General features: G+C 31.9%; 1 protein-coding gene across 3 annotated transcripts; it reads right to left on the bottom strand.

Annotated features, from left to right (window-relative positions):
* Positions 1 to 131: 131 nt before the first annotated feature.
* Positions 132 to 26,559, bottom strand: LOC117920235 (ubiquitin carboxyl-terminal hydrolase 12-like). 3 transcript variants are annotated; one of them, XM_034837652.1, is made up of 22 exons: positions 26,537 to 26,559; positions 10,101 to 10,176; positions 9,469 to 9,524; positions 9,297 to 9,368; positions 8,808 to 8,873; positions 8,458 to 8,523; positions 7,756 to 7,842; positions 7,546 to 7,662; positions 7,292 to 7,366; positions 7,082 to 7,168; positions 4,609 to 4,664; positions 4,337 to 4,514; positions 4,108 to 4,209; positions 3,936 to 4,007; positions 3,447 to 3,512; positions 3,097 to 3,162; positions 2,395 to 2,481; positions 2,185 to 2,301; positions 1,931 to 2,005; positions 1,721 to 1,807; positions 319 to 401; positions 132 to 153 (listed from the first exon to the last, which is right to left on the bottom strand). In XM_034837652.1, exons 2-22 carry the CDS (start codon positions 10,111 to 10,113, stop codon positions 147 to 149), a joined length of 1,635 nt encoding a protein of 544 aa, XP_034693543.1. In that variant the 5' UTR covers positions 10,114 to 10,176; positions 26,537 to 26,559; the 3' UTR covers positions 132 to 146. The 3 variants fall into 3 exon arrangements, with proteins under 3 accessions (XP_034693543.1, XP_034693544.1, XP_034693545.1); XM_034837653.1 differs by lacking the exons at positions 132 to 153; positions 319 to 401 and adding an exon at positions 1,106 to 1,396 and having other exon boundaries at positions 26,537 to 26,552; XM_034837654.1 differs by lacking the exons at positions 132 to 153; positions 319 to 401 and adding an exon at positions 1,451 to 1,572 and having other exon boundaries at positions 26,537 to 26,552.
* Positions 26,560 to 27,092: the final 533 nt, after the last annotated feature.

The following is a 27,092-nucleotide window of genomic DNA, read 5'->3' as shown; positions in this document are numbered from 1 at the left end:
TACTGAATCAGTTGATTTCTTCTCATTTTCTGATGACGATGACGAGGTTTCAAAACCTGACTCTCTTTCACTTCTTTTTTTTCCCAAAATTTTATACCTCTTCTGTTTCGTATTTTTCATCACCGAATTTTTTTCTTCCTCCATTTTCATGAACTGAATCAATACACAATATCAGAAAGATGAAAAATAAGGTTTGATTAAAAAAAATAATAATAAGAATCAAAATAAGATATCTAGGGTTTCTTCTCATTTCATAGATGAAGATTCACATATACGGTTCGAAAAACTAAAATCAAAGAATGAAACAGTGAAACTTACTTTCTGTTTTTTCTTTGTATTGTGTTGCCTTTTTGTTCTCTTGCAATAAACGAAAAAATCCTTCGTGATTTCTTTCTCGCAGGCTAACAGATGGAACAAATGAGTTTGCAGGGTAAGGAAGAGACACAAAACGAGAAAATTGGAGTTGGAGGGAAAAAGGGCTGAAAAATGGGGTATTTTTGTCCGAATTAGGTCATTTTTGAGACTTAAATAAGTAAAGGGTTAGTTTTGCAATATTGAGGGATTTTTGTCCCTTTTAATCGGTTATCCCTTTATTCTATTCATTTATAAAATATTTTTCTAATATTATATTATAAAAGAGTTAGGTCATATTTGGTAACTATTTTCTAAAACAGTTCCAAAAAATATATCTTTAAAAATAATTTTTATATCTAAAACTTTATTTTTAATTATTATATATGTTTGTGTAATAATTTTTTAAAACAATTCTCAAAAAAATAGAAAAAATGTTCTATAAAAACACTTTATTTTATGTTCTTAAAGAATACAAAACATAAAATAGTTTTCTAATTATCAATAATGTTTTCAATTTTTTTTTGTTACAAAAAACAAAAAACTATTCTAAAAAACAGTTGTCAAACTGGGCCTCTAATCACTTTTTTTTTATTACATTAATTTTTAAAAAATTTCTTTCCCATAATCATAATGTACTTTCTATCATTCTATTCACATTTAATTTTTCTTATTAATATTAAAACATCATTTGTTTATAATCAATATATTACATAATTATATTAAAAGGTTTTAAGTATATGCGTCAATAGAATTTATGTTTCAAAATGGATGTGTAAAGACATTTTATTGATGGATGCAAATATAAACCGCAGATTTTATCAAGAATTGTATGACAAAAGATATATGGTGCCAATCCCATCTCAAAAACCAATCTAACAAGGTTATTACTTTCGCACCCCAGAGCGTTGGCTACCAGACTCCTGAGCCAAGTCGAGAATTCAGGCATCTGAGTGCAAATAAGGTTTTAAACCAATCTGTGTAGAAATTGCTGTTATTCTCTCTTTAATAATCTATTAGATTGGGTGCCGTCAGTCTTCGAACACTGCATGCACGAGAATTTAATACCCTCTATTCACTGGATATTGCAACTAAAATAGACCTTGAAACAATAATTTAACTAAAGAGAAACCTCGTAGAAAACCAGATATTTTGAGTGAGATCAAAAACAACAATTAAGGGTTTCCAGGGCATCCTGTACCCATTCTGGCACAACTATGACTACATAAAAAAAATAAAAAAATAATAAAAAATCCAGTCCATGACATGGTAAAAAAAAACAAAGAAATTGACATAAACCAAACCAGATATTTTGCAGCACCAATGCTTTGAAACCTTACATAGATTTAAATAATACATATCACTATACCTGATTTGCTGCATAAGCCCTTTTAGGAGCAGTATCAGAGTGCTCCAGCCCAAGGTACTGTTCCCAAGCACCATAAACATCTCTTGTCTGAACAAAATAAACCAAAACATTTAAACTCAAAATCCAATAAAAACCCTATCAGGATAAATCACAAGTTTTGCACAGGCCATCGGCATTCACAAGAAAAAAATAATTTTAAATTTAAGACACCTGAAAACGGCTGGACACAATGTGAGAATCCTGCAGGTACTCTGGACGACCCAGTGATAGAAAAGCAAACTTCCACTGATCACAAAACAAAAAACCAAATTTCATATTTCAAATCAGACAATAGTACTTATGATATACGATACAAAGGTTTTTTTTAAACATATGCGACATGTATATACAGTGTGTGTGAGCGTGTGTTCATGATTAGTGACTGCTGCAGCATACTGCAACAGAGAGGAGGGACACAAAGATACCTTTGAAAATTCCTCATCCGGAACCTGCAATTTCTTTTGTATGCGCTCTTTAACTTCAGCAAGAGTTTCGCCTTCATGGATGATCAAGAAAAAGGGTTCACCAAAATTTTGTACTTGCTGTCAAAAAAGGCATGGTAAAAGGAATATAAGAATTTAAGTACACTGCAATGCCTAGCTATTTTCAGCACCAAAGATATATATATTCAATACCATCTGATTCTGTACAGTCTCCTTTGTGAAGTGGTAAACATGAATCAAGCGATCATGGGGACCAAGATTCTTCTCTTCTTCTGGAATCTGAGATGATTAAAAAAGTTCAAGATAAGATTAGCCAACATGAGAACACCAGTAAAGATATTTGTGTACATCGATCTAAAGTTCAATGATCAAACCGATCCTCTCAACGGTTAAATACATTATAGTTCCTGACAGAAGCCAACCCTTTTCTCCTAAAATATGATCGTTTAATCCCATCCCTTCTCTAATCATTGTTTCTAACTTCAAGTAATTTCTTCCACTTTTTCTGCATTTCCATTTATTACTCCTTTACCTAACCTTCCTTCTTTACCTACCATTTTTTTTTTTTCTATTTTTTTTGCCTTCTACCCAAATTAATGGCTAAGAAGATCTACTTTTTATCATAAGTTATAGTTATGCCAGTTTACATTGTGTAAAATTAGGCCTGTTTGTTTCAGCATTTTCCTTGTTTATATCACATTTTATATTGCACAAAAGTATAGACTTGGCACTTTCAAGGTCCTATTTTATTCAATCAGATAGTTGTTCATAGAATAAAGTTCTGGAAATATAGCATCAAAATAGTTGGACACAAAAGACATGTAAAAAGGCCTACTGCTCAATATTCACCAAGCTGTTTAATGGAAGAAAACATATGGGCAGAAAGACACTTGCCTCCTCTGCACGGAGTGTCCAGTATTGGTCATTTATATTCTCGATTTTTTCACTGGGTGGAAAGATCTGCAAGGCAATATCACAGCATAATGAGCTATATAACCAAGTAGAAAAGAAGAGGTTGAAAGAAGAATGGATAAAATTTTATTCAAATTATTGAACATGAAGGAAGTTCATTCCGAATCAGATGCACATGGATCATATGGCAAAGATGCAGGAAGCAACATTCAGGAGAAGGGTCACTGAGTAATCAACTCCACAAAGAGTGACAAGTCAAAAGAGTCTGTGTTTAGCAGAAAAAGAACACTATTATATTGGTAGAACTTCAAGTCCAATCATAAAGCCATTACCTTATAAATCTTGTGAGAGAAAACTTCAAGCAGTCTAAGTTCTGCATTTGGATGAGACAACTCAACCTGTTCCATAATGCACACCAGACAGGAGTAAGTTTTTAACCACAACAACTACTGAAAAATTATTCTTGGACCTATGAACATGCACAAGAGTATTATAAAAAATTTGCCTAAGGCCATGCTTCTTCGAAAGCTCATTCACAAAAATATAACTATACAACATAATAACCAACAGAAACAAGTATACTGATAGACGTGTTCCCCTAAATGCTGGATGGAAGAGTTGAAAATGACTTTCATGAGAATGCTTGAGGAAAAATTTTCCTCTCCATCAACACAGAAAGTTACAGTCCAAAAAATGGACCTCTTTTTTTTCTTCCCCGCTAGAAAATGGTATCTAACAAACAGAGCTTAAAGAGAACCTTAGTAATTCATAACAACACAAAAACTATCCTTTTGAAACTTTTCCCAGAAAAACATACTTACCTTTGTCTTAAGTTCATTAATCACATCTCCAACAGTACTCTGTTTAGGCAATCTAATATTGTGAATTATCACCTGAAAATAGTCCAAATGAGATTGCACAATAGGCTTAAAAAAAACATCAATGATATATAGAAAGGTACGATGGTGGAAAATAGATAGTTCATTAACTCACATCATCCTTTGTAGCATGATGAAAAGCAACTTTCAGATTTTTCCAACCTTGCAATTCTGGAAGAGGGATGTCTAGAACTTCATAATATAAAATATCAGAACTCTGTTCCAAAGGCCAAAGAAGAAGGAAGAAGTTTCTGTTACTAAAAGTTATATAAAAATATATAAAAAAATAAAAAACAAACAATCATATCAAGCATCAAATTTGTCTCAGTATTTGTGAAAGCAACCTGATTGTAATGCACAAGCATGTCTGACAAATGCTCTACACCTCGATATTTAATTGGTTGGGGCTTAGGTTGCTGGGAATAGCAGTTGTGAGATGTAAGTCTGATTTTGGATGGATCATCCAAACCAAGTCTACGAGCCACTCTTTCCACAACATCATCATAATTGTGTAGCTTTGACCTTGAATAATATAAATGAAAGAGGGTTACAGACATCAAATAAAAACAACAGATTCTCATCATGTCAGAACCACTGATTAGATGGATGTACTTACAACTCTAGACAGAAATCATCCTCCTTAGGTCTCTCCAAAGCTCGAAAATGCACAACCTAAAAGGCACCAAATCACACAAATAACTAGCCTGAGATTAGAGAAGCCAAAAGAAAAGATTCACTAGAATTTGAAAACAAAATGAGAAAACATAAATAGAATCTTGGAGTACTAAGAATTGGGTATTGAAGTTCAACATCTACACTGATCATGATAAAATAACAACACTAATGACCATGAATTTTTATTTTTATTTTTGACAAGTAAAATATCATTTGTATAAACAGCATATATAGAGGCGCATAACATATACAAAATGCATACAAATATGCAAAAAAAGGCCAAAAAACAAAGCAAGGTATAAAAATATGCAAAAAAGGCCAAAAAAACAAGACAAGGGGAACACAAGAAACGGCAAGCACGCCTTACTTAGAGCCAAGACACTTCACAAAGTCCAACATGGATGAGGAGTGATCTCCTGTAAACACCCTAACCCATTCCAACAAATGGTACATGAATGACTATTTAAGAGCTTGGACACCTACGCCAATATTCTCAAATGCTCTCCTATTTCTCTCCCTCCATAATGTCCAAGCCTTTTTTCTCTTCCTTCTGACGAAAGACCCATGCCAACTAAAAAGGGCACCTCTCACCAAAGAATACATCACCCATTGAACAACAAAAGGGGCATAGATCAACTCCCACAAAATAGTTGTTACTCTTCATGTTCAACCAAACCAAATAATCTTCCATCTCCCTCCTAATAATTTGCCCATGAAGTCTCTGAAAGAAAACTTCCACCTCCTCTAACCATCAATCATCAAATAGCCTTATAAACCTAAGGTTCAAACTGCCCCCCTCCCACACCTCAGCTGCCCATTCAAGAAAGAACCGGACCAGACAATTGCCCTCTTGAGTAATAGGAAGCAGGCTAGTCCCCGAAAATGCTCATTCCTTTGTCGTTGGGGATAAAAATCTCACTTCTGACTCATTCCTTCAATCGAGCGTTCTTTGGACGTCGATCAATCTCTCATTCAATCACAGGTCGCGCTCTGTCATTGTCTGATTTTTTATCCATACAAACTATAGATCAATTAATCAAATGCAGCTTTCTCTTTGAGGCCCCTCCCAACCAAAGGAAATCTAATTAAGATGAATCTCTAAGATATATATATATATATATATCAAGAAAGTGACTTTTGTATTAGTTGCATTGAAAGCAGGATTAATATTACTTGGAATTAAATTAGAATTGGTATTAGTTGAAATCAAATTAGAATTAATATTAATTGGAATTAAACTATGATTAGTATTGTTAGAGTCAAATTAGGATTAGCTAGTTACGTTATAAGACAATAAGAATTAGAGTCACAATAGGTTATTAAAATTCTAGTAGACTTTGGATTTCTTAGAGAAGCCTATAAATAAGGCTAATCAATGTAAATCAAAGAAACGAATTGATTGATATATTTTTCTTTTTTTTTCATAAGTAATGAATTGATTGATATTAATAATATCATGTTTTTTCATTGCAAGTATTGCAATCCTCAATGGTGAGACTATTGATTTTTCCTCTGGGTGAGACTCCTAGAAGACCTTAATGAGACTCTAAGGTGTCTATTTTTTTCTGCATCGTTTCTTCTCTCTCTCTATTTTTTTTATTTTATTTTTCTCTACCATAAGCTTTATTCCTTGATCCTCTCCTTATACTCTAAAATAAAAATCCTAGCCCACCTACTTTCGAGTGTAGGCAACCATCCTTGGGTTGTCCTACATCAAAATTCCTTTGTATCTTTTCCAAACTAGCACTCACCATTTTTGGGGATGACAAAAAGTATTTTTTATTATACATCCCTTATCCAAAATCTTCTTTATGTACTGCTAGATTACACTGGAACCGGAAAATGGAAACCCACTAACCCTCTCATCAAGAAAGAGCAAAGGACAAGGAAAAGCTCAGGGTTGAATGACCACATTTGGGAGAAGACCTCCCCTCTCCCCCCCCACCCACATCACGGGAAAAAAAAATTATATGCCCTACAAAACCAACAATCAACCAAACCCTACAGAAACCTTGTGAAAGCAAGCTGCTTTTGTTGTGTTCCAATCTGTTGTTGTCCATTCATCCTTTTCCCTTTTCACATTGTATGTGTCACTCAGAAAATATCGGGTTCAGTCATGCACTGAAGGAGGTTTCATCAATCCTTTTCTAGTTGTATATTTTAACCGGCTTCTCAAATGTGTGGCGGTTCTGCAAAATTTTGAGTGAGATCAAAAACAACAATTAAGGGTTTCCAGGGCGTCCTGTACCCATTCTGGCACAACTATGACTACATAAAAAAAATAAAAAAATAATAAAAAATCCAGTCCATGACATGGTAAAAAAACAAAGATATTGACATAAACCAAACCAGATATTTTGCAGCACCAATGCTTTGAAACCTTACATAGATTTAAATAATACATATCACTATACCTGATTTGCTGCATAAGCCCTTTTAGGAGCAGTATCAGAGTGCTCCAGCCCAAGGTACTGTTCCCAAGCACCATAAACATCTCTTGTCTGAACAAAATAAACCAAAACATTTAAACTCAAAATCCAATAAAAACCCTATCAGGATAAATCACAAGTTTTGCACAGGCCATCGGCATTCACAAGAAAAAAATAATTTTAAATTTAAGACACCTGAAAACGGCTGGACACAATGTGAGAATCCTGCAGGTACTCTGGACGACCCAGTGATAGAAAAGCAAACTTCCACTGATCACAAAACAAAAAACCAAATTTCATATTTCAAATCAGACAATAGTACTTATGATATACGATACAAAGGTTTTTTTTAAACATATGCGACATGTATATACAGTGTGTGTGAGCGTGTGTTCATGATTAGTGACTGCTGCAGCATACTGCAACAGAGAGGAGGGACACAAAGATACCTTTGAAAATTCCTCATCCGGAACCTGCAATTTCTTTTGTATGCGCTCTTTAACTTCAGCAAGAGTTTCGCCTTCATGGATGATCAAGAAAAAGGGTTCACCAAAATTTTGTACTTGCTGTCAAAAAAGGCATGGTAAAAGGAATATAAGAATTTAAGTACACTGCAATGCCTAGCTATTTTCAGCACCAAAGATATATATATTCAATACCATCTGATTCTGTACAGTCTCCTTTGTGAAGTGGTAAACATGAATCAAGCGATCATGGGGACCAAGATTCTTCTCTTCTTCTGGAATCTGAGATGATTAAAAAAGTTCAAGATAAGATTAGCCAACATGAGAACACCAGTAAAGATATTTGTGTACATCGATCTAAAGTTCAATGATCAAACCGATCCTCTCAACGGTTAAATACATTATAGTTCCTGACAGAAGCCAACCCTTTTCTCCTAAAATATGATCGTTTAATCCCATCCCTTCTCTAATCATTGTTTCTAACTTCAAGTAATTTCTTCCACTTTTTCTGCATTTCCATTTATTACTCCTTTACCTAACCTTCCTTCTTTACCTACCATTTTTTTTTTTTCTATTTTTTTTGCCTTCTACCCAAATTAATGGCTAAGAAGATCTACTTTTTATCATAAGTTATAGTTATGCCAGTTTACATTGTGTAAAATTAGGCCTGTTTGTTTCAGCATTTTCCTTGTTTATATCACATTTTATATTGCACAAAAGTATAGACTTGGCACTTTCAAGGTCCTATTTTATTCAATCAGATAGTTGTTCATAGAATAAAGTTCTGGAAATATAGCATAAAAATAGTTGGACACAAAAGACATGTAAAAAGGCCTACTGCTCAATATTCACCAAGCTGTTTAATGGAAGAAAACATATGGGCAGAAAGACACTTGCCTCCTCTGCACGGAGTGTCCAGTATTGGTCATTTATATTCTCGATTTTTTCACTGGGTGGAAAGATCTGCAAGGCAATATCACAGCATAATGAGCTATATAACCAAGTAGAAAAGAAGAGGTTGAAAGAAGAATGGATAAAATTTTATTCAAATTATTGAACATGAAGGAAGTTCATTCCGAATCAGATGCACATGGATCATATGGCAAAGATGCAGGAAGCAACATTCAGGAGAAGGGTCACTGAGTAATCAACTCCACAAAGAGTGACAAGTCAAAAGAGTCTGTGTTTAGCAGAAAAAGAACACTATTATATTGGTAGAACTTCAAGTCCAATCATAAAGCCATTACCTTATAAATCTTGTGATAGAAAACTTCAAGCAGTCTAAGTTCTGCATTTGGATGAGACAACTCAACCTGTTCCATAATGCACACCAGACAGGAGTAAGTTTTTAACCACAACAACTACTGAAAAATTATTCTTGGACCTATGAACATGCACAAGAGTATCATAAAAAATTTGCCTAAGGCCATGCTTCTTCGAAAGCTCATTCACAAAAATATAACTATACAACATAATAACCAACAGAAACAAGTATACTGATAGACGTGTTCCCCTAAATGCTGGATGGAAGAGTTGAAAATGACTTTCATGAGAATGCTTGAGGAAAAATTTTCCTCTCCATCAACACAGAAAGTTACAGTCCAAAAAATGGACCTCTTTTTTTTCTTCCCCGCTAGAAAATGGTATCTAACAAACAGAGCTTAAAGAGAACCTTAGTAATTCATAACAACACAAAAACTATCCTTTTGAAACTTTTCCCAGAAAAACATACTTACCTTTGTCTTAAGTTCATTAATCACATCTCCAACAGTACTCTGTTTAGGCAATCTAATATTGTGAATTATCACCTGAAAATAGTCCAAATGAGATTGCACAATAGGCTTAAAAAAAACATCAATGATATATAGAAAGGTACGATGGTGGAAAATAGATAGTTCATTAACTCACATCATCCTTTGTAGCATGATGAAAAGCAACTTTCAGATTTTTCAGATCTTGCGATTCTGGAAGAGGGATGTCTAAAATATCAGAACTCTGTTCCAAAGGCCAAAGAAGAAGGAAGAAGTTTCTGTTTGTAGCTATGCTCATATTAGGTAAATCAATAATGCAACATTAATTGCAAGTAAAAAAGAAAAATGAAAATTGTCCTAACAAACTATAACTAAGCACCAATTTAGTTTTCCTAAATTTTCCTCAAAAATTGCCCTAATATTTCCCTAAATATTCCCCCAGTTTTGTTAAACATGAAAAAAAAAAAAAACCATAATTTTGAACCAAAAGCATAACATAAAAATTAAAACCCTAACCCTCAATTTCCCTGAGTTTTACTTTTCCCATAAATTCCCCAAATTTACTCCCAAAAATTGCCCTAAAATTTTCTAAAAAATTCCTTCAGTTTTCTTAAACATGAAATCAAAACCATAACCCTAAACCAGAAGCATAACATACAAATTTAAACCCTAATGTAAAAACCCTAACCCTCAATTTGCTTGAGTTCTATTCTACCATAATTTTCTCAAATTCTCTTAAAGATCCAAACGAAACCCTAACCCTAAAGAAATTGAAAGACAAAGAAATACCGTTGAACTCCATGTCTTCTCTTCAATGTCAACCTTGCATTAGCTTCTTTGGGATTCTAGGGTTTCGACTTGGGGCTTTGCTACTAGATATAAAGGAGGAACGATCGAGACTGCAGTATGGGGTTTTAAACTTATAATGACCATTTTGCCCTTATTTATAGCAAAAAAGACACTTTTGTCCTCACTCACGCGGAACGCACATGCCTTTCCGTCCAAAAAAATTAACGACATTTTTAGATAATGTACATTGCATGCAATTAGAAAATATGGAGGGTACATTGCTCGATTTTGAACTAAAGGGGGCAATATGCAAAACACGCTATAGTTTAAGGGGGGTAAAATGTATTAAACCATAATATTCATAACTTAAAAACATGTGTTATATATATCTATCTAATTTGAATGTACATAATGATATAGAAAAAATGATGATACATGTATAAATATTTTTTATTTTAAAATTTTGATAATATCATTCATAAATTTATATTTATTATGTATTTAATTATTATATAAAAGACATAATTAAAATTTATTTATTTATAATAATTTTATTATAATTAATTTATTATATATATATATATATATGTAACTTAGAATGTGTGTATGTATATTTGGTTTACAATGCTTTTATATATATATAACTAAATTTGACATTTCTTTCATTTTGTAATTATTTGAAATGATATAAAAAAATCCTCATATATATAATAATATAAATTATAATATTATAAAATATTAAATCGAGTTGGAGTTAGGTTTAAGTTGCCTAAACCAAACCAAATTGAGTTTAAGTTAAAAGAAAAACCTTAATCCAAACTCAACTTGAGCATTATTTATACTTTTCCAAACCCTCCCAAGCATTGGGACGAGTTGGAGTTGAGCCAGTTTGATCAATCTAAGTTGCATCCCTATACTTAACCTCACTCAACGCTTTTAAAACTTACTTTTCTTTTCATGTAAATAATTTTCCTATCGTTAGTTAACCTATTTATTTACCCACAAATATAGTTGTGCAATAATTGTTGAAATTTTTTCTAAAATCATTATACTAAAACATAACTATTAGGGTTTGTAGCTTTTTTAAAACATAAATTACAATTTTCAAATCATTTTTTTTGTTTTAACCCGCTTTAATACATCTCTTTATTAAAATATTTATCCAAACCCTCCCAAACATTGAAGTGAGTTAGAGTTGAGTCGGTTCGACCAATCCAAGTTGTACTCCTATCATTAACCTCATTTAGTGCTTTTAAAACTTACTTTTCCTTTCATATAATTAATTTTCCTATCATTAGTTAACTTATTTATTTATCCACAAATATAGTTGTGTATAATTGTTCAAATTTTTCTAAAATTATTAGGTTAAAACATAACTATTAGGGTTTGTAGCTTTTTAAAACATAAATTACAAATTTTAAATCATTTTTTTGTTTAATCCCCTTTAATACATGTTGAATTAAGTCCTTTAGTGCAATATGCAAATAACGATTGTCACTCGCTTAGGAAGATGGTGAATTGGATGTGGATTAATTTTTACACAATAATAAATTATATGAGAAATTTAAAGTTTAATGGAAATACCATGCAGTGATATAAATAATAAGTAAAAAAAAAAAAAAAAATTGCAAAGAATGAGACTTGTTTAATAATCATATATATCCACTCTTTTTAGCTTTTTACCAAATTCGGAGGTTTATCCATTACATCAAGAATTTCCTCTAATCAAAGTTCTTAATGTTCCTTTGTATGCTCATTATAATGTTTCAATAGACCTCTACAAATTGTTGATGTTCTCCCAACACTTAGAACCCTTTCCTCTAAAAGACAAAGAACAATGAAGTATAAGAATCTGTTTACAATAAAGTACAAATAATGAAATAGTTAGAGTCAAAAGTTACAATTAAGAAAGATTTGTAAAGTTTGGAACAAGGACATAAAGGGCACGCTAAAAGCTCTCCATAATTGATAAGATTGATATTTTATCATTGAAAATAATAATAAAATGGAGTTTATGAACTTTGAATAAGTGATTTTTGCACAAACTAGTAATACATATTTCTTTGTTGTTGGTCAATAAAGCAGGCGACCAAATGACAAATCGTGACAGCAGTTACAACCAAACATCCCCATTTTAGCCTCTTTTTTTGCAGCAAGGGATCAGTTGACTAGCTAGTCGACCACTTTAGTTAGACAGCTTGAAGTACAATTTTTTGCATAATAAATGACATTTTTTAAACTTTCACTACCTAAGTGCCTTCTATCATACTCTAACACCCACTCTAAAGGCATGTTGATCATTTCATACCTTAAGCTTGAAGGCCCATGATGTGAATAATTTAACAAGTTTTTTGTAATTGATAAGTAAAACAAAAAAAAAACAAAAAAACTATATTCCTCAAAACTTAACTCACAACTATTATTATTGGCTACTTCTCTAAAATTATAAATCGATATTCCTAGTGATATTTTGAAACCATTTAAGTTGATTTGATGTAAATTTGTTATCGACTTAAATTTGGAAAATGTTGATTGAAAATATTTGATTGTCTTAACATGTTTACACTTCAAGGATTTATATATATATATATAAATTTTATCTCCTTATATGTGATTATATTTGAAAATTTTGATTCATGAAACTGTATCAATCTTTCTTATTGGGTTCTGAGCTCATTCCCATTCATTTATCATTTTTCAAGTACTCTCGATTCAAGCAAAGAGTGATAATTAGGATGAAAATTTGTCCTTGTTAGAGATTTGGTTTAGACTTTTATTTTGGTATGTCGTTTAAATGTTATAAACTAGTTACTATTTGAATTGTTTAAGTTTAAATTTGTTTGGATAAAGATAAAGTGATTGACGTGTTATTATTATTAATTTTAAAGTTGAGTTTGAAAGAATATGGTATATTTTACTTATTTTGAACATAAATTCAATAATTGATGTTTTTTGAGTTATTTGCATTTTAAATCTATGGGTTTAAAGTGTGAAATGATTGTCATGCCTTTAGAGTAGGTCTTAGGCATGACATTTTCTTTTTAAGTTTGAAAACATCTTTGGTTTTGGAAAACACTTAACCAATAATGGTTTTTTTTTAATTTAAACAATAAGAGGAGTTTCATCCAATTTTGTATATGAAGGTTCACTTGTGAAAAACTTTTTAGATGAAAATTATTTTGAAATGAAAAATGGTTTTAGTAGGCTCGTAGCTATATCTTTATAAGATATGTAGAGACCTAACTTAATTGCACATTTATTTAACCTTATATTAACTCTTAGGGTGTGTTTGATATATGAAAATGAGGAGTGAGAATGAATATCTCGTTCATTTTCTCTTTCATTTCCATGTTTGAATAATTTAAATGATTATTGGAATAAAATCAAAAGCGATTCTCATGAAAATATAATTCCACTTATAAATAGGATTTCAATTTATCCAAATTATGAAGTATTTTGATCTCTTAATGTAAATTATTTTTAAAAATACTTTTCAAAAACTAAAGGCTTTTTAGATAAGTTGTTTTAAATATAATTTTTTATTCCAACTTTATAAAAAAACAAATTGTAAACATAAACTAAATTTAATTTGCATTGTATTAAAAATAAAAACAAATTTTAAATTACAAAAAATTCAAAATAAATAATTTTTAATAAAATATGAATATTAATTTAATAATATAATAAAATTATATATTATCTTTTTTATAAGTATTATAAAAATATAGATATTAACGTTAATTGATTTATTTTGTTAAAAATAAATAATAATAAAATAATTCAAAATTAATAATTCATAATGATATTTATATGATTTTATAAATATTATAAAAATATGTACAAATATTATAAACAAAAAAATTACACAGACTGTGGACCCTGCATTTCGGCTCATGCGTTTCCCCACTCGATGGCGAGCTTGATTTTTATTTAAAAAATGATTTTATTGATTAAGAAAAATGACTTGGAGTCGCCACTTATTTTTGTTTTATTTTTAAAAGGGTAAACAAAATAAGAAAGAAAAACCCTAAGTGTGACTCCTTATTTTGGAAAAGGCGATCTACGAAACTGGATCGGGTTCGGGGGTCAGGTTACTTATCGGGAAGGTACGGTAAAGACCGCAGCACCCCTTTAAGTCCCTAAAGTCGGGTCTCTACTAATAAAATGAAGCAATCATGGCAATCAACGAGAAAGTCAATGGATACCCACCTAAATCATGCACAATATGAGAATCAAAGCACGCAATATAGATTGACTAGGGTGGGAGTGGATGCGTACCTCGGCCATGAGCCATAATGCGCTATCAAGAAACAGAATTAGTGCACAATTGGTGAATACAAAATATAGCTCATGCATATCGGAGCGCAAAACGAAGCTCAAGCAAAATACACTAAGCACAACAGTTGACAAATCGAAAGAGATCGAACATAGGGCCCCCACCAAAGCCCAATTTATTACTCATGAACTAATCTCACAAATTCCATGTTTTAGGATTAAGAAGAATTCACTATCGCCTATGTAAAATCAAGAAGAACAGAAGATTATTTAGGAATCGAAATGGAATTAAAACTATTCGAGTGAAAATTGGATTTTTGGGAATTAAATTTAAAAGATTAGAGCTTCGATAGTTAAAATAAAATCTGCCAGAGAAAATAAAATAAAAAATGAACTTTAGGGAATTAAACTACAAGGGTATGGATTTTGAAAATTGAATTTGTAATAATAATAATAACAAGGAATGAACTTCGGGAAATTGAACTGCGAGAATATAGATTTTTAATAATAAGAAGAAGAAATGGACTTTAAGAAATTAAACGGCTAGAGTATAGATTTTTAATAATAATAATAATGATAATAATAATAAAAACAATAAATGACAATAATAATATGGATAAACGAAAGGGATTAAAGAAGGCTTTGGAATTATAAGGGCCTAAGGTGATAACAATGACGATAATAATAATAAGGATAATTACAATAACAATAAGGTTTTGAAATAATAATAATAATAATAATGATAACAAGATTTTGAAAGTCGAATTAATGATAACAATAATAATAATGAGATTTTAAAAGTTAAATTAATAATAATAACAATAAGGTTTTGAGGGTTTGAATTAATAATAACGATAATAATAATAATAATAATAATAAGATTTTGAAAGTGGAATTAATAATAATAATAATAACAATAAGATTTTGAAAGTGGAATTAATAATAATAATAATAATAATAATATGTTAATGATAAGATTTTAAAAGGTTGGATTAATAAGAATAAGAATAAGATTTCGAAAGTGGAATTAATAATAATAATAATAATAATAATAATAATAAGATTAATGATAAAATTTTAAAAGGTTGGATTAATAATAAAAATAAGAATAAGATTTTTAAAGGGGAATTAATAATAATAATAATAATAATAAGATATTAATGATAAGATTTTAAAAGGTTGGATTAATGAAAATAAGAATGAGATTTTGAAAGGGGAATTAATAATAATAATAATAATAATAATAAAATTAATGATAAGATTTTAAAAGGTTGGATTAATAAAAATAAGAATGAGATTTTGAAAGGGGAATTAATAATAATAATAATAATAATAATAATAATAAGATTAATGATAAGATTTTAAAAGGTTGGATTAATAATAAAAATAAGAATAAGATTTTTAAAGGGGAATTAATAATAATAATAATAATAATAAGATATTAATGATACGATTTTAAAAGGTTGGATTAATAAAAATAAGAATAAGATTTTGAAAGGGGAATTAATAATAATAATAATAATAATAATAATAAGATTAATGATAAGATTTTAAAAGTCGAATTAATGATAACAATAATAATAATGAGATTTTAAAAGTTAAATTAATAATAATAACAATAAGGTTTTGAGGGTTTGAATTAATAATAACGATAATAATAATAATAATAATAATAAGATTTTGAAAGTTTGAATTAGGGCGTTGGATTTTTAAAGGATATAACTTTATATAAATAGGTAGGTATGGGATTATAATATTAGTTAACGAGAATAATATTTGGGCGGATAAAAATGGATGATAGAATTTTTGAGATTGAAGTTTTAATTCGGAAATTGGAGGTTTTGAAGAATTTGATTTAAAATGGGGTTTTGAAATAAATAAATTAATGGGAATATGGGAACCCTCGGGATTAAAATTTGACTTAAAATAGAGTTTTGAAATAAGTAAATAAAATGCTGATGATTAAATAAATTAGTGGGAATATGGGAATTTGAAAATGGGAATTGAACGTTATAAATCTGAATTTTGAAGTGTCATTTGAAGATTGAATTTTTGTAAGTTGGGCTTGGAAATTAGAAATTAGAGGGTTTATTAAGAAATGAGTGATTTAGAGAAAAGTGAACTATATAAGGTGGAAATAATCATATGGGCCAGCTTGAAATGAGTATGGGCCATGAGAGTGAACAGCACAGGGGGCATGAGGCCCTTCATCAATGCAACTGGACTTGGGCTCCAACCAGGCCCAAAACTGTCACCAAGAGCAAACCCAAAACACCATCACCATTAGAGCTTGGGCCTGGGCTCCAACTTGAGCCCAAGTCCACTGCCATGCATGGGCAAGCCTAAGGCAGCCGCCTCCAGCTGGGCGTCACCCTCAGATGAGATCTCCACCATCAGCGACGTAGATGAGAAGGAAAGGGCGGCGGTTTTGAGATGGCGGAGTAGCTGCTGGTGGAATTTAGCCTCTGGGACCGGCCCTCAAAGTCCTCCGGCGGCGCTAGGAAGGCAACAGAACAGCCTCTACCCGCGTCATGCACACAGCAAAAGAAGAAAAAAAAAAAAGTGTAGAGAGGTGGCCGGACTGTTTTGGAAGTGGAGGGCTGTCGGTGGTGTGGGCGAATATGAACCGCGGGGGGAGGAGCTTGCATGCATGGCTTTGGGGTTCCTACGGGGATGAACAACAACACGAGTGTGGTGGGCATGCAAAAATGGGTATTTACATGGATATAGAGAGAGAAACGCGGAGATAGATAGGAGCAGGCTGGGTATTGAAGGGGTAAGGATGGCGAGCAAGTGCGAGGCTTCATGTGCATTGGAATACTAACAATAAGCGAGTAGGAGATACATGGAGTGGCTGGTGGCAGGAATGAGAGATGTGAAATTGAGTGGTGTTGGACATAATGGGCATGGTATTGGATATATTGAAATATGAAGAATGTAGGTAGCAGTGGAAGATAACGGGTATGATATGGAAGATGAAAGTGGCATGTAGGGAAATTGAGAAATGGGTATATGAGGAATAACCAGATTAGCATGATTCCCATCTCGAAAACTAGTTTTTCAATCACCATAAGCTAGAGAACTTCCTCTAGCTTACGAATAGCAAACATAGTAGGGTTCAGAAGATATGGCAGTGAAGGATGGGCAAGCGGACTCGGTGCCAAACACATCCTTTCTGCTGCCTTATTGGTACCCAACTGACCAGCCCCGCCATTGGCAAAGCGGCTGCCACCGCCACTAAGAAAGCCGCTACTGTATCAGAAATTTCTTCATTGTGGAAACACATCATCCAACCTTCATCGTATCCTAGTTATCATTCCAGGATCTTCGTTACCGTAAGCTTTCGCTTTCTCTCTGGTTTTCATCCTCCCTAAGTCGCGAAATCATCATGAAACAGAGGATAGAGAATGAAGAAGGAACACAAAGCAAGAATGGATGGGTCAAGGAATTACTAAGCAACATCTCGTTTCATGAATGATGAACGAGCGGCTAGCTGGTGGGATGAGTTAAAAATCCACAATATAATCATCAGAACATCCAAACCAAAACTCAATGAGGATCCCGTCATTTTCAAAAGAAAAGAAAATCAAGCACGGGAAAGAGATCAAGCAGAGCATCATACATGAATAAATATATTCAATCGAAACAAACCCCGTGGCCCTTAACGTCCACGGCAAACAATCCAAACTTTGCTCGTAAATCAGTAGAGAGTGCGAGAGTATATTAAGAAATAAGAACATACCTAGCTTGAGGGCCGTCTCGGAATTCCACGGGCAATCCTCTTCAAAAAAAAAAAAAAACTCCTTCTGGCCATCTCGTACCACCTTAACTCCCTCTGTTCCTATCTTCTTTGGCAAGCCACTACTTGTCGCACTGTTCCTTGCATCAGCAGCATGGCACCCTCACCTACTAGCATGGCCTGCTGCATGCCCATGCAGCTGACTTCCTGGGTGTGGAGAAAAGAGGGCCCCCCACTTCTCTCAAGTGCTGCCCGGTATCCACCTCAAAGGGGGTCTACACAGACATTGTAGATTTTTTTTTTTTTCTTTTTTTCATTTTGATTCCCATTTTTACTTAGCATTAAAATGGAAATAAATTATCATTCAAACTTTACATTTATTGTAAATATATACATCCAAACACAAGAATTAGAATTATCAAATTCATTCATATTAGAGATAATAGAAATGGAAACAAAATATTTATTGGCATAGCTAACATTCCCGTAAATACTAACTTGTATTATTTCATGTCCATGTCCGAGTTACTAAAAATATTTACATTGTAAAACTTGTTCAATCATGCTTAAACAAGACATTAACAAATATTTTTCTTATCATAGGAAAAAAGTATTTTAATCAAGTCCTAATTAACGCATAATTACCTCAAATCACATGGCCTACAATTGTCCTTTAAATAGCTATTGATTTATGGTATTTTCAATTTCACAACATATATGATTGGCATTAATAGTTTTAAGAAACATTTATCGATGTACGTAGTTTATTTAAAATATGATCATTTAATAAATACAACTTTCCAATTTGAGTAAATATTTTATGATTATCTAATAATAAAATATGTGATTTACATTTATTGAGTTGGAAAAATAAGACGGTGTTTGTTTTTTTTATTAAATATAAAAAATTCAAAAATTTTAGTATTTTATATTCAATTAAAAGTAACTTATTGATGCCAACTAACATGACTAAAGTGAATCTATTAATAACAAATTTATTTTAATTATATTGGTTGATATCAACAAGTTACTTTTAACTAAATAACAAACGCTACCTCACTTGGGAATGATATTATAATAATATGAATTTTACGTTATGGTTAAATTTAGTTAAGATCATATATGGTTGGAAAAATATTTGACCGAAAAACTTTGCGGAAAGCAAATGATGAAATGCCATGTATTGAGGATAAACTTTTCAAATGTGACCAAATTAAGAATAAAATCATGTACAACAATGTGCTGATCTGTATGTATTATGGGTTTAACATAGTGTCAAGCTTAAAAAAAAAAAAAGGGTATTGGACTCCACTCTTATGGACCATCTTATCAACTTTATCAAAATTGAAGCATTTTTATGGTAAAATTTATCATATGATCATATCATATCATGAATGTTATGCCGCTAATTCTATCTTATCATTTTCAATTAAGACTTTATCTTTTATTTTTCTCGTATAGAGAGACCGCCCTACCCCCTTCATCAAAATTGAAGTGTTTTTTTTATAATAAATTTATTATATACTCATATTGTATAATGAATATTATGACAATATTTCTATCATATCATCTTCAATTAAAACTTTATTTTTTAATTTTTCTCAACCATTACTAGATCGTTGTCAACTATGGAGGTATATAATCCATTTGAATCATCTTGGGCTTAAGGGCCTAATAGGGTGCTCCCATGGCTCAAACCCGTGATCTTGACTTTTATATAAATTATTTGATTAAACTTTTGCTATCCCATTTGAAAACTAATTGATATTTAGTGAGGGTGGGTTAAACCTTTTATAACATTCAACTAACATCATACGAGTGATCCATCATTAGGCTGAAGAGCAGCATTTGCATTCCAACACAAACCCTTATGGTTTGATCCCTTTTCTCACCTCAACGATGCTATTAATTGTCATAACCCTTTAAAAATTAATTATTACTTCTCTTCATTGTAATTTGATTTAATCATTTTAGAAATTTTAGTGATGATCTTATTCAAAATACTCTAAATATTTGTCTTTTTATAAAACCAAAACAAACTCTCTCCTTACATGTTACAAGCCAAACTCACCCATGCTCAAATGATTGCAATAATGCAAATTAACTCAAGATATAACATAAAACCTACATTCACAAACCAATTTCTACTGCCATGAAACTATAATTAAAATAACAAATGATTTAATATATATTAAATAATATAAAACATATTTCATACAACAAAAAGGAGTCTAATGACTCCATGTAATATGACTTGTGAAATTCAAACAAAACAAATTAAAACAGAATCATATCATAATACTTAAAACACAATTAAATTAGCTTAAGCTTGACTATTGTTAAATTGTAAAACCTAAATCAATTTTGTTACACTTCACTCAAGATGTCGAGGATCGAGTTGTCCGATCAACTTGTGGGGTTGAAGGGGTAGCTCTCTTGGAGATTTTTTATTTTTTTTATTTTTTTATGTGATGATTGACGAGTTTGCCCTTATTATATATATATATATATATATATATATATATATATATATATATATGTATTAAATTATTTCATATTTAGGGTTTTATGTTTTTTAGAGAGTACTATGTAAATATGAGGTATTTTTTTTGAGAACTTCACCATTGTAATTCTTCTCATTTTTTTTTATTAGTAAATTGTTGACTATTGGTGCACTTCATGTAGGGATGGCAATGGGGCGGGTTTTTTCGGGTACCCGCCCCGCTCCTAATGGGATGAGTTTCAATTTTAATAAGCAAGTTTGGGTTTGAGATTTTTTTTTTAAACCCGAGGTGGGTTTGGGTATTGCCTTATCCTATCCCGCCCCGCCCCAATTATATATAAAATTAATTTAATTTAATTTTTATTTTACTATTTTTAATATATAGATAATAAAAAAATATTTTTAATAAAATAAGTTATAAAAAATATAATAATTTAATTATTTATAAAATATATTTATTTTAATGTAATTAAAAAAATTAACAGTAATTTTAAAAAAAGTTAAACGAGCTGGGCAGGTATGGAAATTTCCCCGTCCCATTTAAAAAATTAAACATGGCAAAGTTGGCATAGCTACAATTCTAATTAAATTAAGAAAAAAAATTGAAAAAAAAATGCATATCACATTATCAAATATCATATTAACAACAAATATGCATATGAGTACTTTTTATTTATTTATTTTTATTTTGTAAAATTTTCATGTCAAAAACTCAAAATATAATATTTATATTTAAAAAAAAAAATTACCAATGAGAGTTATGAGATAAGAATGGAAAAAAAATGCAGAAAAGTGAAGAAAAAAGAAAAATACCGAGGTCCGGAAGGTACGTGACTATTTCCCCTTTATTTTTCTCCTATTTTCCCCCTATTTTTCTTCTTCTTCTTCACTTCTCCAGCACGGAAGAGGCTAGGGCAAAGAATGGCAGTGGTCTTGGGTTGAGAAAGACCAGAAAATGGGGCTGGATGGGAGGAACAGGCCAAAACGACGTCGTTTTGGCTTGTTTTTTTTTTAAAAGAACAGGCTCCAAAACAACATTGTTTTGGTCCCTGTTCTTTTAAATGAACAGGGTCCAAAACGGCGTCGTTTTGGGCCCAGCAAATAAAAAAAAAAATTTAGGGTTCCCGCCTCTACAACTCGACGGCAGGAGGAAGAAGGAGTGCGTACCTAGTCGGACCGTCGAAGGCAACTCGGGCGACCGCCTCGCGCCTTGCCGAAGGCAAGCACCTTGCGCGCCTAAGCGGCACCTTCATGAAGGGACGTCACCTCCCTTCAGGCAAGGCACCAGAGGATGGCGTCGCGCCGCCCCGAGCCTATACGCGCCTTTCAGAACTATGATGGAAATAAAAATTAAATAATGCATTAACAGATTATGGAGATTAGAGGTTAAGATATTTTTTTTTTTTTTTTTTTTTTAGAATTGAGGCAGCCAAATGCGCTAACCCAAACATAGACTTGGGCCATGAGGATGGTTAGTTTGAGGAGCAATGAGGCTCCCCATCAATATGCTTGGGTTGGGCTCCAAACTCAAGCCCAAATTCGTGCCATGGGCAGGCCCAAAACAACTATCCCCCCCCCCCCCAACCTTGGGCTTGGGCTCAAACCTCCACCTATGGGCAAGCCTAAAACCCATTCCCCATCACAGTCTTGGGCTTGGGCTCAAACCTCCACCTATGGGCAAGCCTAAAACCCATTTCTATCACAACTTGGGCTTGGGCTCAAACCTCCACCCATAGGCAAGCCTAAAACCCATTCCCCATCACAGCCTTGGGCTTGGGTTCAAACCTCCATCTGGGCACCACCCTCAGATGAGGCCTCCACCATCAGCGACCCAAAGGAGAGGGAAGGGGTGGCGGCTTCGAGGGCAGCGTTGAGGCGGCGGAGATACATGGCTTTCGAGGCCACGACACCAGAAGATGGGCGTCTTCGTCAATGGCGCCGACGACCACCCCGCGGAAGCAATCGAAGAGGACGGCGCGCGGGCTGCCGTCAACGGCATAGAGAGAGGCGCTTTGAACTGGGGCAGCGGCTCTAGCAAGGTTCATGAGGAACAAGAGGCTGCTTGGCTGCTGCCCGTTCCCTAGCCACTGAAGAAGGCTCGCGCGTGGAGAGGTCTAAGTGATAGTGGGGGCGAGGATATAGAGAGAGAAGGTGGTGATGGAGAGAGAAATGGTGGCGACATGCATGTTCAGTCCCCATGCATGTGGAATGGTGGACTTTGACACTTTAGTAATGGCTTTGGAGGGGGCTTGGGTAGCCATGCATGAGACTCCATACACGTGAAAGAGATGATGGAAATGGGAGGGTGGTGTTTCTAATGGGTGGTGAGAGTGAAAGAGTTGAGAGTTACAGGGGATGGTCGCACATAGGGTTTGGAAAGAATGGTGCCAAAGCAATAATCAACAAGCCCAATAACAGAAGAGAATAGATTTATTAGAACACCATTGGAGTATCCTAGAGATCAGAACTAGTATGCTGCTCTCTATGTCAGGAACTTCAACACAAACTGAGCAAAAATAGCAAAAAAGAAAGATAAGAATTGGGGAGATGGCCATACCTAAGCTTTTTAGCTAAAGGTGGTCCGGTTTTCCCTCCTCTTGCTTGCCCTTTTTCCGAGTGTATCCCTCCTGAGCTTCCAAAATATCTCACCTCTGTTTCTTTATCTTCCTTGGCAAGCCACCTTTTCTTTCCTGTTCATCCCATCAGCAAGTATGGGCTCCTCAACCACCATCATGACTGCTATTCCCTCTCGCCATGTGTCCTGTGTTGTTCCTCCCTACCTAAGGAGGTCCCCTCCGGGCCATGTAATGCCCTATTGTTTTTAAATCATCAAGAAAAAAAATCCAAGAGCTGAAGAGAGAGGGTCTACACATGTATATTCTTGTTATTCATGATTAATTAATTAATTATTATAGTTCATTTTTACTTACTTAGTAAAAACCTTTTTAAGGTTTAAAGGGGCGTTACCCTATGATACTTTCCTAATAAGTAACTTAATCCCCATATTCAAACTCGATTTTTGTAGAGAGTCACACTAAGGTTTTGTTTCTTATTTTGTTTTTTTTTTTAAATTAACAAAAATAAGTGACGACTCAAAATTTTCAAAAAATTGTTTTTTCACAATATAATAAAAAACGAGTCTTGTCATCGAGTGAGAATGCACATGAAAAATGCAGGTCCACAATATTGCATTATCGCATTTACCTACATGGTTGTAAGGAAAAATAAAGAAATGGTTGTATGAAATAGAAACAAGAATAAAAAGATTCCAAAGAGGGAAAAAAATGAAAAGAAAAGAAAATGAGAAATAAAAGAATCTCACTAATAATGAATTAAGAATGAAGTGAGATCTCTAGTGCGAAAAGTATAAAAATTTATCCTAGTAAGATTTCAAATGAATAGTGTATTTGGGTACGGACACATATCCTTCAATGAAAGCTTGAGAATGACAGTGCATTGCTTGAGTATGTATAAACATTTGCATCATATATGCATTTGAACGATGAATTTATATAAACTGATTGAATGATGTCTAACATATGTTTGAATATATTGTTAGAAAAAAAATGATTTATTTATTTTGTATATGAAAATTATAAATATTTGATAGATATATATTTAATTTTGTATGGTTGAGGTTTCATTTAATGTATATAGTATAAATAAAATATTATAATATTTTGGTATACTATGGTATTGTATTCATAGAGCATCATTAACCCTATTGGGTGTAAGACACCTTACTAAATAACGTGGAAATGTTCACCCCTTTCTTCTTAAAAGTTTTTAGATGTAAATATTATTCCTAAGGAACCAAAGGAAAATCAAGGAGTGTTCCAAAAAGTCCTAAGAAGTGAATAACTTAATAATGATTGTTCTTAATTTACATTACCTTTTTGGTATGTATTAATTTAAGTTATATAAATTATTGTAACTTAATCTATATTTTAAAATTTTGTAAAGAACCTTTGGGAGTATATTATCATAGGAATTATCATAAATAAAATGAATAATCACTCGTGTGGTAAGATGATCAGTAGACTTATTTTACTTGTAAGCAAGTGATGGTTTGAAAAAAAAAATTTGTAGTAAATCCTAGTTTAATAAATTTATATGGTATTAAATGTCATTGTATTAAAAAGGAAAAAACCAAGGCTTCACATTGGCTACCAGCTTGAATTAGGAGCAACTCTTAAGGTTTTGACCTGGGATCATGGGTCAGGTTCTGGGTTACCCAGAAGTTTGAGGCATGACAAAAGTCATAACATTAGTATAAAGCAATAGGATGAAAGTTACTAAACATTAAAACCAATGGTACAAATCAATGAGACTAGTTGACGAAATTCTAGTTTTGTTATTTTGATCCAAATTACATACTTATGGAGTAATATTAGGAATGATTTACTCAGTTTTTCAATGTTTTTAGTCATTTTGGGCCTGCAAAAACAACATTTGGGTGCAGAATTATGTTGAAATTTGGCTCCAAAAAAATTAGTTCATTTCTTCATTATCCATGTACAAATTTTCACTTTTCATGTGATATTTATAAATTTTATTTTTCAAATGTAGCATATAATATTTTAAGATGAAATAAATATTTTTTTTTCTTCCTTTGATATAATCTGAAATAAACATTTTTTTTCTATATCTTTTCATATTAATGATAATGGTAATAAATCTTATGTAAATACATAAACCCAATATCTTTTTCCTTTTTTTTCCTATCCCGAAATAAGGAATTGAGTATCAGTTAGTGTGGACCCGCATTTTTCATATGCATCCCCACTCAACGGCGAGACTCGCTTTTTATTTAGTGAAATTTTGATTTTTAGAAAAAACTTTGAGCCGTTACTCATTTTTGTTTTATTTTTAAAGAGAAAAACAAAATAAGAAAGAAAAACCATAAGTGTGACTCCTGAAGGAAAAACAGGTCCGTGAAAAACCGAGTCTGAATTCGGGGTCAGGTTACCTATTGGAAATGTATGACCTTTACTAAACGAATTAAGGGAATTGTGACAATTAATTAATTAGTCATGGATACTAAGAAAAAAAATCGCACAAATGAGTATGTACAAATCATGATAAAAAAAAAAAAATCAAATTACAAGAGTAGACAAAAATAAATAAATAAAAAAAGATATTTAAAAAAATAGTTTTCAAGTAATTTCAAAGGATTTTATTAAAAATGATTTTAAATTAATGAATTGAATTTATTTATTTACAAAATAAGAGTCAATCCATTTTCTTAATTTTATTTGTATTTAATTTTCAAAAAAGTTATTTATACTTATTGTATCAAAAGAATTTATTATAAAACTTCAATTTGGCCACAAAAATTATTTTTACAATTTTATTTAAAAAAATATTTTGATTTATTTTCATTTAAGAAAAGTGATTATAAAAATTATTTAAAAAGACATAACTTTATTTGTAAAAGAATTTTTAATTAAAAAAAAAACTCTTATGCCTTAAGTTATAAAAATGTTAAAATTCAATCTAAGAAAATGATTTCTACAACTTTAATTTGAAAAAAAAATAACTCTCATCCTATTTTCATTAAAAAAAATTATTTAAATCCTTTATTTCAAAAAATTACTTTTAAAAATATTTTAATTAAGAAAAAAGAATTTATTTAAAAAAATTGGATAATTTTATTAAAAATTAATTTTTAAGACAACTTCATTTATAAAACAATTTTCGGATAATTATTATTAAAAACAATTTTTTTGGATTTTTTTAAAAGCAATTTTCTGAATTTTTATTAATAATAAAAAACTTTTTTTATTAAGAAAAATATTTTAAAACTATCATTTTATTAAAACATATTTATTAAATTATTCTTTTTATTTAAATAAAATTTTTGATTTGTTTGATGTTGAATTTTGTACATAACAAGTAAATATATATATAACCAAGGGCAGTGTGAGCTCGGAAGTTGGGTGTGGCGGCGGAGGAAGGAAAAAGAAAAAATAAAAATGGAAGGGAAATGTGGAATTCGCGGAGAAAAGAATGAAAAAATTAAATATAAAAAAAAGGGGGAGAGGGGTATGGTCGTCCGAATGAGGAGAGAGAATGAGGGAGGGAGTAGGTGCGTGGTAAGTGGGAAGAGAGAGGAGAGAGAAGAAAGAAAATAATAATAATAATAATAAAATAATAAAAATTAAGAATTAAAAATATAATATTAATTGAGTTTGAAATTTATTGATAAAAATTTTAAGGGTCTCCAAAAAGCCCGCAGCCCGCTTTAGGCCCGGCCCGAGCCGGTTTTTGGGCCGGCCGGGTCGTGGGCCTAATTTTAGGCCCAACAAGCCAGGCCGGGCCGGCCCGCCCTTAGGCCCGTTGGAGTCTTTAATTTTTTTTTTTTTAAATAATATACTTTATTTTTATATAAATATAACTAACTCAATTAATAAAAAATAAAATAAATGTAGTTTAGTTGGTTAGACCCTTAAGGTTTAAGCATGAGGGGAAGGGT

This window comes from Vitis riparia, chromosome 8 (genome assembly GCF_004353265.1).
Source record: "Vitis riparia cultivar Riparia Gloire de Montpellier isolate 1030 chromosome 8, EGFV_Vit.rip_1.0, whole genome shotgun sequence".
Taxonomy (NCBI): Eukaryota; Viridiplantae; Streptophyta; class Magnoliopsida; order Vitales; family Vitaceae; genus Vitis; species Vitis riparia.
The sequence above is the reverse complement of the archived record's forward strand: the minus strand, read 5'-3'. Positions and strand labels throughout refer to the sequence as shown.